General features: G+C 38.7%; 1 protein-coding gene across 1 annotated transcript in view; it reads right to left on the reverse strand.

Moving 5' to 3' along the window:
* Nucleotides 1-13951, reverse strand: part of LOC139739399 (uncharacterized) — a 257483-nt gene that overhangs the window by 31248 nt on the left and 212284 nt on the right. The window contains exons 26-27 of the mRNA XM_071650020.1: nucleotides 11430-11483; nucleotides 4511-4567 (exon numbers count right to left, since the gene is read on the reverse strand). Coding sequence (XP_071506121.1) covers nucleotides 4511-4567; nucleotides 11430-11483 — 111 coding nt within the window. The remainder of the gene's footprint in view (nucleotides 1-4510; nucleotides 4568-11429; nucleotides 11484-13951) is intronic.

Consider the following 13951-nt stretch of genomic DNA (forward strand, 5'->3'; position numbering starts at 1 on the left):
AATGCATGGCACGTATTTCCACTGTCCCCAAACTTTATCTTAGATCAAATACCTCATATCATTTTCTCACACTCCACGTACATGAATATTTACAAGATCAAAGCTACCAATCTGAGCAGAGGAGATATTTCAATCACATGACTTGTTCCATGTTGCATTTCAATATACAGACATGTACACAACCTGAAATGCATCTTATTTTCTGGTCCATTTTCATAAATCAAGTATACTGTTAATGTGTACATTTTTGCACTCGCAATTATTTGTTTTTACGTGATCGATCAGGTTAGATGACTTTGACACGGGGAATCAAAATGTAATGATTGCATTACATACATTTCAAACATAAAGAAAATTTACAATGTATATGTTGTTTTGTGTTTTTTTTTTTCTTTCAATACATTGTAGCTTCATTTTGACAGTACAGACAAAAACAAGGTAAACCATGTAAGTACACCTTATAAAACATAATTATATGTTTGGCTGTGAATCTAGACAGACAGACAGACAGACACAAAGAAACTAGTCAGCTAATACACAGATAGGAACACACAATCCACACCTGACACTGCACTTATCTAATCCCCAGTGCAACACATATCAAAATATGATCTACATGTACATTTAGGGCCCTACAGGTGTTCTCTGCAGTAAATTGTAACGCCCCTAATCTTCGGGCTGTACCCTACTCAGTCACAGATTAACTCTACATCTTAAAAGAGTTGTAGCCATAAACTACTGAACAGTGTATTTACATTGTACACAGGAACATGATTCAAAGTCTTATTTAAACAGAAATCTAAAGATAAAAATCTGCTGCTGAAGTCAATTAATTGCACCATTCCTCCCTTTAAAAACATACCAGTACCAGTAAGTTGTAGGCAGCTACTAAAACACATCAGTGCTTCATTAAACTTCACTGACATTTGGCTTACATGGTATCATAACTTTCCCAAACAACTGGAAGAAATGATTGACATATTTGTTTTTAACATTCCTTCCCAGTGTTCTGTTATAAAATCAGTTGATCATGATGGTGGAATATATCATATAGCTTGGCCTTTCAATTTAGCAAAAGTAGAATTTCTTCATACTCTGAAAGTCTAGGATGCCCCCCCCCCCCCCAAAAAAAAAATAAAAATGGACACCTCTGGGACATGTTCGATAATTATTGCAATTTGTTGTCATCTATAGGGGAAAGATAGCTATAGATAATCACTAAACTCTTCGTTCGGTCTGCAGTGACCCCCTTTCAACCTCTCCTACACATGTCCTTGAGGAAAGAATGAATTGGATTTTCCCTAACCATGGAGGTGTATCATAACACCTCAGTACTTGCCCAATGATCAGAAAAAAAAGTTTTTACTTTAGTGATATTTTTGCTTAATTCAATCAATTTCAAGTCAGTGTGGACTAATATCAACTTATGGTGAGCATACATAGATTGGACAAAAATGGAAGTGGAGGTGGAGGAGGAGGAGGAGGAGGAGAGGAGGGGTAACGATGGAAAAAAAGGAAGATAGAAGAGAACAGAGAAGAAATAGGATCTGCAAGATGGAAGCAGAAAAGAAGTTAGACAAGAGACCCGCGGGTCTAGCGCTCACCTGAGTATCGCAAGTTCACCTTTCACGCAGTCACTAATCTAAATTATTCACAGCTCTACCAAAATTTGACCAGGCACTCTCAAGTAGAAGATGAAAATGTACAATAAGGTCCCATTTTTTTTAAAGATTCCTTAATTTGGGGGGATTGGGACCCCCTGGGGCCCTCTGGGTGGGGCATGGTGCTCATTTTGATAAATTGTGATCCTGATCCCCTAGGGATGCTACTTGCCAAGTTTGACGAAAATCCATCATGAGGTTTTCAGGAAGAAGATGAAAATGTACAATTTAGGCCCCCATTTGGACCTTCCCAACCACCCCCCCCCCTCCCCGAGGGGCACCCCTGGATCTCCTATGAACAAACTTGAAACTACAGTCATTAATGTACTCACTCATAGTATTATCTTAGCTCTATAACTTCTGATACTAGAGAAGATTTTAAAAGATTCCTTCATTTTGGGTGTGTGGGCCCCCCCGGGGGCCCCCTGGGTGGGGCATGGTGCCCATTTTAACAAATTGAGATCCTAACCCCTTAGGGATGCTACCTGCCAAGTTTGGTGAAAATGGGTCATGGGGTTCTCAAGAAGATAAAAATGTACAATTTAGGCCCCATTAGGATCCCTCCTCACCCCCCTCCCCTGGGTCCCAAGGGGGGCACCCCTGATTCTGCCATGAACAAACTTGAAACTACAGTCATTAATGTACAAACTCATAGTATTAACTTAGCTCTATCACTTAAGGTTCTAGAGAAGAAGATTTTTACAGATTCCTTAATTTTGGGGGGTTTGGGCCCCCTGGGGCCCCCTGGGTGGGGCATGGTGCCCATTTTAACAAATTGGGTTCCTAACCCCCTAGGGATGCTAGCTGCCAAGTTTGGTGAAAATGGGTCATGGGATTCTTAAGAAGAAGATGAAAATGTACAATTTAGGCCCCATTAGAACCCCTCCCCACCCCCCTCCCCTGGGTCCCAAGGGGGGCACCCCTGATTCTGCCATGAACAAACTTGAAACTACAGTCATCAATGTACTAACTCATAGTATTAACTTAGCTCTATCACTTCTGGTTCTAGAGAAGAAGATTTTTACAGATTCCTTAATTTTGGGGGGTTTGGGCCCCCATGGGGGCCCCCTGGGTGGGGCATGGTGCCCATTTTAACAAATTGAGTTCCTAACCCCCTAGGGATGCTACCTGCCAAGTTTGATGAAAATCGGTCTTGGGGTTTTCAAGAAGAAGATGAAAATGTAAAAAGTTTACGCACGACGCACGACGCACGACGGACGACGGACGACGGACGACGGACGACGGACGACGGACGCCGGACGAAGGGCGATCGCAATAGCTCACTTGAGCCTTTGGCTCAGGTGAGCTAAAAACGGAATCTAAGATCTGGTGTCCAACTTCTATGAACTTTTTATTGCTGTACTACTTCTTCACAATCAGTGCTCCATTCCATTATTAATAAATTTGCTACCAGCAAACCACCCACTTCACAAAGCCACTTTGCACTGGGGACTTGAGCGTTTGTGTGTCGGGGTGAAATTCGTCAATGCCTGCGGTATGCCAAGAATTTTAATGCTATTCACCACCTCCCATAGGCTTCTATACGAGATGGAAGAAGTACAAAGTGTGTACGTGTAGGTCTTCCGATCCTTTCAACAAACTTTTTCCCACGATCAACAAATCATTCACCCCCCGAAATAATCCTCCAGGCCTGTTTTCATGTTATACACAGGTACATGACAAAAGCTGGTAAAGCGACTGTTATTGAAGACTGTAAAAGACGTGGCTGTACTACATGTACTATGTCCCGTGCAGATTTCTTGAACAGCTCTAGGGTACAGCATTTCAGCTTACTTTTCTAATATGACTTTTTTAAATTCATTACTGCCCACCCATGTTTTAGGACTAAAGAATTTCAATAACAATTCTTAAGGTTGACATGAGTATTTCACTCTTCTTAAACCACAAATTGAATAGTTTTACATAATCCTTGTAAAATGAAATATCGATTTTCTGGTAAAATGACTGTACAGATTGCTGGTTTAATCAACTCCATTAAGCTCTTCGCATTAACTTCAAGTGTGATTCACTGGTACCTGAATTATGATACAGTTTTGGAGGAAGAGATACTTGGATATCACTATCAAAAAACTAGGCCTATACGATAATCAGTTTATGTAACATACGTAACTTTATTTGTAAAATACATTGGCTATAATTCCAGAATGTCTGGAATCTATTCAATGTGACTGTACCGATGACATTGCATATCATGTGTGATAGCTAAGAATTAACATTTTCTCCGGTAAGGACAACAGCAATTGATTGATTGACAGAAGGGGAGAAGGAGGGGAGAGGGAGGTGGAGGAGGCTTGGAAGGAAACACATCAAGAAGGAGACTGAGAGATAGATAAGTATATGATAGACTAAAAACCCAAATTTCAAAGCAGCAACAGGTATACAGGACAGAATATCAGAATAACAAAAGATATCAGTAGTAACATGTAAACTATACAACTAGAGAGAAAAAAAAAAAATCAACGTTCATTTTGTAGACATGTAAGTACAGTGTACATGCTTGTTTGCTTATTCTTTGTAACTTTTTTGTCATTCTTAATTCCTTTGGATATTTTCTTTTTGGCAACTCTTTTTTTTTAATCAAACTGGTGAAATAAGAAATGACAATGAATTTTATAAGAAATAAGTGAAATGAACAAGATAGATTGATGGATGGAAATATATATAGTACTAGCTGGATTAAAAACTGGCAGATGAAAATGGTTTAGAGGAAGTAAGAGAGAGGGAGACAGACAGATGATGTGGGTGACAAAGCAATCAATATAGGATGATCCATCAGTGGACATCCTCGCATACAAACAAAAAGTACGGGGGAAAGAATTCTTGCTTACCCTTGCTTGGGTGGGCTGCCCGGTCCGCCGTCGTTTTCTTCATTCTCCTCGATGGTCCTGCCAATACCAAGAGTAGCAATGTTATCAAACGAGAAGGAGAGATGGTTTGACAGTCGCGGCACGTGCAACATACTCCCAATATTTTTCACCATTCTGGCAGGCATTTGTTACCACAGCAAGGTGCACGCCACTCTACAACATTGCATGCGAAAAAATCTCTGCAGATTTCATACACACTGTATGAATGTTGGCGATTTGACTAGGGTCTGCGGTGCAGTTCCAAAGGAAAAAAATAAATAAAATGAAATGTCATTTAAGCTGTATCGATGACAAAAGTAGAGCCAAGGAACAATTTGTGCAGAGCGAGCACGCTGACTTTGAAAACTGGCGTTGAGGCAGTGCAGTTCAAAGACCAATTGTGTGGAGCACAGGTTGTATGTGTAAAGGTAAACATTCCCAAGAATGGGGTAAGTTCTCCGCACACAGATCAACAGGTTATTAGTGAAGACTCAATAGAAAAAAAAAGGGGGGTGCACAAACAAGATCAGAATCCAACTGAAATAGGATGGCTGACACACAGAGTACTGGGACCAGGAGGCAAGTTTAGAAATATCTCATGGTCTACAGTCCAATGGATATCAACACAACAGCTCCAGACAGTTAATAACGTGGTGCCAAGATTTGAGCCAGTGCACATTGGGATCCGTCTTATGTGCCGTTTACGAGACATCCAACAGTGTGTCAGTCGATAGGCAAACATACATGATCACCGCATTGAAAAAAAAGGCAACAACAACAAATATGCCAAACTTTTTTTTTTTAGCGCATAAGAAAGAGGATGAAAACACCAGCGGGTTTGTTGCCGTGGGTGAATAGGAGATTTTGTTTAGCTGCACAGGACGGCCTTCTGTTGACTTTCGAGGCTTCGTCATCCATTCTCTGCCGTCGGTGAAGCATCAGACCTGTTCCCCACCTGGCATCCTAGAGGTGCGTCACCACCAAGCACCACCAGCACATCAAGCTTTTGAAGGGGACCCTAACTTTAACATGGACTCATTCCTAACCCTTACTCACTTTACTCCAGCACAAACATGGGGGGTATTTCAGAGTGCAGTGGCATATATATCACAATGAGGCATATAAAACGAGGTAGTTTTATATTAGCCACTGTGGAATTGGGGGGAGGGGGGTGGGATAGTTATGTAGCTAGAAATATCCCAGGATATAATTGGTCCAGTGGCAGAGGTCAAGTTATGCAGAGATCAAGTGTTCATATTGTATCCATCCCAGTGGGGCAACATATGGAGCGCCCCAGATGAGCTTCAAGTCCATATACCTTTTACGAGGCAATAAATAAACTGCATTTGGATCCTGGGGTCTGGTTTATGCTTCGCTATTGATGTGTCCACCTAGTGCCCCAACACAGCTGACAGTAGGGACACATATTCCATGGTAAAAAAGCATGAGACACCCTTGGAATAAGAGCAGGGTTCAGACAGTAACCTTACTGGCTTTTGATATATCAAGTATGAGCAGCTCAACACGAAATGGCTCTCTTGTGGCAGCGAGGGCACTCTTTGCTTGGCAAGCACACAAGAAGATTGGGTTTTCCCTAGCTTGATGTCAGTTTCGGATTTTGTTTTATCATTTGTTTTCTTTTTCCCCCTTTGTCCCCATGCTACATGTCTGCTCTGCTGACCTACCATGATATCTAAAGATGGGGTCTTTGTAGAGGGTTAGATTACCGCTGCCAAGGCTAGTAATCTACAATGTACCTGGAGAAGAAAAAACTACGCGGAAACAGGGTGTCAAAGAGCCAAGTTTTTCCTCCTAAACATGCTACTCATGTGTCTCCTAGACACGAACATTGTGTTTATTTCACTCCCAAGTCATATGAAAAAAAGGCATACACAGTGAGATCTGATACTACGGAGAACGCTTGAGGGTACAGTATGTTTAATCTCTGTCACAGTGGACAACAAAACACTCGGCCAGATTACCTTGGTATAGAGAGAGAGGAAAAAATGCACACGCTGCAAATGGTGCATTAAAGTATTCATAGGAACAGAATGAACATAAGCACAAACTTTTTTTTAATCACTACTCTCAAGCAATCATTCACTTTACACATAAACTAATACTCACACAGTTATTGCATGCATTAGAAGTGGTATTTGTCATGCAAACTGCAGCATATCTACAGGTAAAAGAATCTGTGATGATAGAACTTGCTATAACATTTACCTTCTGGACTACACGTAGATGGCCTAGTAATGAACTCGTATCATCAAAGTTCATTTGATGCCATACATGTTCACTGAAATAAATGCTTTTTTATACTAGTGTTCTTATAGAAATGAATACCTTTGAACTTTTAACTATTACTGTTTTTTCAGTTTCTCTTCATAAACATATACCACTCAGATATGTCTGACTTCAGTGAAGACAAACTTGAATGGTACATACTTCACTTACACATAGAATTATTTTCTCTAAGTTTTTTTTTTTTTTTGGGGGGGGGGGGCAGCATAGAAGAATTTAGTACAAACATACCCCATCTCAAGTTTACTAGAACTGCTAACAATGAAATACTGCAGGCACGTTAAAAAAAAAATATTATTTCATTTTTTTTTTTGCTTAGGTAGGTGACATCTGCCTTTGAAATGAAACTCAAAACAATTATCAAATGGTATGAAAATATGCACTACTGTACTATACTTCTTTGACAGTCACTGCATGCTAAGAGCAATCATGCAAGAATTTCGCCACACAGCAAAAGGCTAGCCGTGTGAGGTAAGGATGTGATGCTGCAGTACAACAATTACGGAAAGAATGGCAGACTGGCCTAAAAAGCAAGCAAAGGTCAAACAAAAGGGGCTTGCTGGAAAAAAAGAAAAAAGAAAAGAAAAGTGAGGAGTAGTTCTATTTTGGATTAGGCGAGTGCATGCTTTTCTGTCCCTCATGGTAGATTCGGTTCATTGTGATCGTAAAGACAATTGTGACTCACGAGTGCGGGTTGTTTTCATATTTTTGTCCGAATCAAAGAAGGGATTTACAGTCAGTCAGGCATGCATAAAAGCTGGCTTTAATGAACACAATCAGTAAAATCAGACAGATAGAATGGTAGCTGTTTCAGGAGAGTCACACCTACATGGAAAAGTTATGGAGATTTTCCTTTGTTTCCACAGATCACTGACATTAGTTGCGCCAACGTATTCACCTTTAAAGCAGACTTGATGGTGTCATCAATAAGCACCTCTCTTTTCAATTTGTGCACAAATCTACACTACATAATTCTTATCTTGACATGAAAACAATAAGAATGAGATGTATCCTTCCCATCAAATTCTTACAGTCTTGCACTAACTTAGCCACAATGACCTCTAGGGGGAAAAGAGTTTGGTGAAAGCATGCAAAACTTTGGAATTCCATAACTTTCGTATTTTACGTTCAATTTCCATGAAACTCCATACCATTCTGTCGGTCTGATTTCACTCTGTTTAATATCTCAAACAACTTAAACATACAAGTACATGTATGGAAGTACTGGAAGTAAGGAGTGGCTGGTTGATTCTCTTCATAACAAGAGAAATTCTGTAACACTTGGTGACTGCTTCTGACAGATACATGTACATATGTCGATTTGTCATATGTGTAATCTCATGACTGATGAATGTACATAATCAACTTAAGTGGAAATATAAATGAGGATTAGGAGAAGAGAGATGATGTAATAAAAACAATGACAAGTGTCATGGGATGCAAATATAAAGAATACCTCCCTTTGCTTCTATGGTGGGGTATGGATACAGATACTGGTGCCTATATGGCAGCTTTGATTACAGTTCCAAAGTACAATATTGTCATGATTCTATCTATTTGACAAAGGAATTTAAGGAATGCTTATATATATATATATATATATATATATATATATATATATATATATACACACAAGTGTATATATATATATATATATATATACATGTAAAGTAGCTATAATTACTAAAATGACGATGGCTCTCCATTAGGAGTGGGGGGGGGGGGGGAAGCTGTTACAGAGTTTGGACATAAATATTCACCCTATAGGAAATCTCCCACCATTAACCACAGGCATATATATTTCCCAAATTATCTCATTGCCCTTTTATATGGGGCAGTTCACTCCTGCATGGGGGCTAGCAGGAAACCCAAATTAGAATCAACAGGAAACTGGCCTGAATAGAACCAATGGCTCTCTGTGGTTTAAAATCCACACAGTTGACAATCACGAGCAACATTTTTTTTTGTGTGTTCTTTTTTTACACTGATGTCAAACTGGGACAAATTAAGTGATGACGTACTGTATTTGGAATTTGGAAGTTTTGTTGTAATACTAAATAACTTTGAACGAATAAGAGTTGAGCCCTGGGGCATGGGGTATATGAGAAAGAAAGAAATAAAGGGTGTGCTCTTTTAGGTTTTTTTTTTTTTAGTGCTATTCTATCAACAAAAATTTATTTCTTTTTACTCCAAAATAAACATTCCATCCTTACAGGACAAGAACAAAGAGACAACTTTTTAATACAAGCATTGTATAGATCTGCATGTGCCTGTAAGCAGCCCAAAAGCAAATCTACACTTATGTACATGTATCTGTCAGTGTATGCTTGTGTTTTAAGCTAATTTCTGAAAAGAATAACATTATTCATGGGTATTTAGCACTCTGACTATCCCATGCTTACAGCACTTAAGAAAAAAAGAACAATTCTCATGAATCATATTAAGACTTTTTCTTATTGTATGTAAAAGAGGGGTCATTTAAACTGTACATAATGAACAAAGTGCACGGAAAAAGTCTGTTTGTGGAAAAGATCTTGAAAAAAAAGAGCACACTTGCTCACAGGTAACTTTGTGGTGAGATAAAATTGCCACATAAAACTTTGGAACATGCCTTCGGATATTGCAACTTTTTTTTTTGTGGTGTCTGAATGGTGGTGTGTGGAGTGGTGTGGTAAGATGTGGTTTGGTGTGGTGTGTATTTGTGCGCATCACTCACCATATGTGACCAGCCAACACAAAAGCCAAATAAAGTTTACAAACTATAGTTTTTCTGATTTTCTTATATTTCAAATTCTCTGGAATGTACAATAAGTTTTTCTTAATTGTCCTATTCTATCTAAACAAACAAACAAACAAACACCTACTACACAGAATAGGAAGACAGTTCGCCATGACAGTTTAGAGCAATGTAGTCAAGAGTACAGAAGATAAGGCATGGGCCAATTCAAACCACTGTGAACAGTTTAAATTTGAAACATCTCAAACTTTGAAATTCATCCAGGAAGTCCATAAAATACCTCATATTCTTCTTTTTTCTTTTTTGAACAAACCTCCAAATTTATTTTTCCCCATCAAGATCACCTTATCTAATATTTTGCTTCTAAGCTTTAGGGCTTCTGACATTTTGAGAGTAATATGGCAACAGGTCACATATGTGACAGTGCACCTCAAAACAAACAAAAAGTCGCCAGACATGAATTTTTAGTTAAGACCATATTCTAAAAGAGCAGACTTTAAGCTTTAAAATGATGTATAACCCAAATCAAATGGACTCTCCTAACCTATCTAAATATTGGAAAGAAAGCACAACCTCAGAAAAAGTGGGAACTGAGAAAAGAGGCTTTGAAGTACAGTGTCTATTCAAGCGCTTAATCTTTACCAAACCGTGCTGGCTGTGCGATGAATGGGACAAAAAACAGGAAGTAAACCACTGGAGTAACAACAATGAAGGGATTATCAGATTAAACTGAAATTAAACATGCCTCATTAACACATTCTGTCCATAATTAATGCCAACTTTCAAAGCACTAGCACTATCCTTTCAAAAGTCATTAGAGTTGAAAGTGAAGAGTGTGGACAAGGTTTTTCAGAAATGAAAAAGGGATTCTGAAGACACACCTAATCACACTATTCTATCAAAAATGTTCGAGATAAACTGCTAAAAAACAGACTTTCCTGCCCGTTTTATGACACCAAATTTTAGCATAATGTAAAAGACGACCTGCTCTTTCAGAAAATATTAAAAAGTCAAGTTCGGCTAGGTTGACCCATTTCACTTGTTTTCAGTCCTCACGCAAAATCAGTGTGTGCGACTTTATGTTCGTTTTGAGGTGCACGGTCACATATGTTCATAATGTGTATCATCTGAGCTGTGCAATGAACTACACCTACAGAGGGCGACAGAGCATGCAAAGGGAATTAAAGATGGCTTTTGCCTCCATGTTAGTCTGAAGGACATGCAACAAGTGCAGGCATTCTCTATTACAACCTCCATACTCCTCTAAATAACTTGATCAACGGCTCACTATCTCACATCCATAAAAAGGATCAAATCTTCACAAAGCACAAAATTGCGACTTGAAAGAGCTACCAAAAAAAAAGAAAGAAAGGAGAGCTTAAAGGTGGAATACAGCTTTAAATACATTAAAACCATGATGCTACAAAACTGAAATAAGATCTCATTTACATTGGCTGCTATCCAGTAAATCATTAGGCAAAATACAACACTCAATGCGAAAACTCCTAGACACAACACGTAAGCAATTCAGATGACTGAAAGCCAAAACCAAAACCTTGATGACCTTTTTTTTTTCTTCCTTTTTCTTTTTAAACCAAGGACAGAAAACGTTTGCCATGCCACACATATTGCTTCAAGAGGTCTCAATTTGCACAAATAATTCAACTTCATTATCTGAGAGCCTTTCACAGCAAAAGGGGGAAGGGGGAAAATCAATATACACACACAAACACATATACACAAATACTCACAAAGACACACAACAGAATGTTAAAGTGACATTGACATGCTAAGTTAGAGAAATCATAAATTGTACAAGTCATTAGTGAGTACAAACGATACATGCCCAAAGGAACTTACTTGACCCCTAATTTTATGGCGACCCTGTTCCAGTGCCACTTGCCCAGCTCATAGCTGGTGGGATAGGAAGGGGAGGGGCAGGGGTGAGGGGCAGGGCTTATCAAGGGGTAGGGATGGATGGGGGAGGGGGGCGAGTGAAAGCAGGGACGCGTGTGATGAGAGGGAGAATAGTAGAAGTGTATCAGTACAGCAAGAGGATAGTGAAAGATATGGTATGATGTGGGATTAGTTTGTCAGGGAGTTGCAGAAGTAATGCAAGAGTTACAGGATTAGGGACAAGTAGAGTGGGAAGGGTGGGGGTGGGGGTGGGGGTGGGGTGGGGCAGGGGCAGGGGCAGGGGCCGGGGCAGGGGCAGGGGCAGGACAGGTATGGACAAACAAAAGAAAGGTTAGCTTACATAAGGATCAGTCACAATGTGCTGTTAGTTCAATGTTACCACTACGTTTGAGGTCAAGCTTGCTGCATCTGCTGTATGAGACTACAGTACAATGCTCTCTAACAAATTCAAATGCAACACATACTTCAGAATGAGTGAATATCATAAGCTCATCCCAAATTCTCATTTGCTGGCCTAGCCAGTACATTCACATCACCACATTAAATGCTGAAAAATTGCAGAAATACTTTGCTCGTCAGAGTTACTGAACTCTAGGAGATGTGTTCAAACAAGTATTTTGGATATGTCTTGTGAATCATCGCTGATCAGAACACAACATAATGGTTTCAAGACACATTTTCCTAAGTAATGTCAGTAAAGCATTTTTCTTTTTGTTTTAGTATCACAAGCCATTTTTTATCAAGGAAATGAAATGACTGATTCTGATTAGTCTACTGATTACACTTTGCCATTTCATTTGCTGACTATCTTGTTGATATGAAAAAGCACACAAAGACCGTAGATCATTAATATTGTGTCAAGCAAGTTCACACTTTCTAAATTCACATTTGGTAAGATTCTCAAAAATGAACATTACTTCTACAATATTTGGTCAGAAAAAAAAAAACAACCCACAAACGATCTAAGCGACATGCTATCCTTTTCACTATACACAATTAAAACTGTTCTCATTGTTTTTAAATCTGTTCTCATTAACATGACCAGATTACAAGTTAAATATGCAGTATGAACACGGTACTTCATTTTATTGGCACAGAGCCAAAAATGCCATTAGTATTTGTGGAATTTTGTATCTTAATAAAAAAAAAATGACATGTCATCAGACATATCTGAATGACTCATGTTAGATTTATTTCTCTAGTAACGTTGATTGCATTTCTTTTTGTTTGTGTGGATCACTATTGTTGAGCCAGTGACGTGTTTGAGGGATAAGTTGTGGTTGTGATAACCACAAGGCAAAAGTAACCATATTCTGCCCCTTTTATTCTCTCAAAAAGTAATATATAACAGCATCATAATCCCATTGTACTTGAAAAACTATAAATAGGCTTCTGACTAATGATATCTACAAATAGATCCCTCCTAGTATGACTAGCAAGGTAATGGGTTAGTACAAATTGTACTTGCTACATTCTATTTGGCTACAATTTCCAGTTACAAAAAGAAAAGAAAAAAGGAACAACCTGCTGTCACATAAAATGCAATGATAGTATTTGCAAGTAAAATGACACTTTTTACCAGAATTTGTACATGAGATGGCACTTGGAAAGAATAGGGCAGAATGAACTCTGTCACAATATACTAATTCACATTTTTTTTGGGGGGGTTACATTTATTGCAGTAAGAAGTCTTGCATACTGACTAATTCAGTCTTTCACATTTTGCCCATCGAAGATTTTACAAAGCATAGACTGGCTTCTGTGAAAATATATGTACTAGTACTCTCTAACTGCAAAGATGAATTTTCCTTGCCAGCATTTACTACAAATGAATACATCCGGTAAGATCAAGCAAAGACATTTGGCAGAAAGACTTATAAAGAGAAAGTTCATCTATAAAACAAAATCTACTAGTATCTTTGAAAATCAAAAAGTAGGGGCATGAGCAATGACATAATTATATAGTTGTTGAAAGATGATTTTTTTAATGAAAAAAGATGTACTTTCTGTACAATTTTGGCATCATTTTCTTTTCCTGAACTCTCTACCACTAACCGTGACGCCCCATATCTGTAAAACCATTGAAATCATTTAATAATCCCAAGTGGGAACAGACTTAATCTTACTCAGTCCAGTGAGATTCAAGTTAGACACTCCAAAAATAGTGACCCTCCCCCTCAATCTATTAAGAAAACCCAACATGTATGCAACTGGCAACTGACATCAAAAGAAGGTGATTCAAATTTTGCCTAAATTTATCTCCTGGTCTAGCGCAAAGTAATATTTCTAACTGAATTTCCTGCTATTTTCCCTGCCAGCATCAAATATCTTCCAAAAGAGGAGGATGTTTCTTCAGTAAATCACCCCAGCAAGAGAATCTGGCAGTGAGGATTCTACCTTTAAGAGGCTTCATCACAAATTTGGCAACAAGTAATCATGCCGATCATGTTACATGGCACAAAAGT

The sequence above is a fragment of the Diadema antillarum genome, unplaced genomic scaffold (genome assembly GCF_040938485.1).
Source record: "Diadema antillarum isolate AM-2024a unplaced genomic scaffold, OU_Dant_1.0 seq00000798_RagTag, whole genome shotgun sequence".
Taxonomy (NCBI): domain Eukaryota; kingdom Metazoa; phylum Echinodermata; class Echinoidea; order Diadematoida; family Diadematidae; genus Diadema; species Diadema antillarum.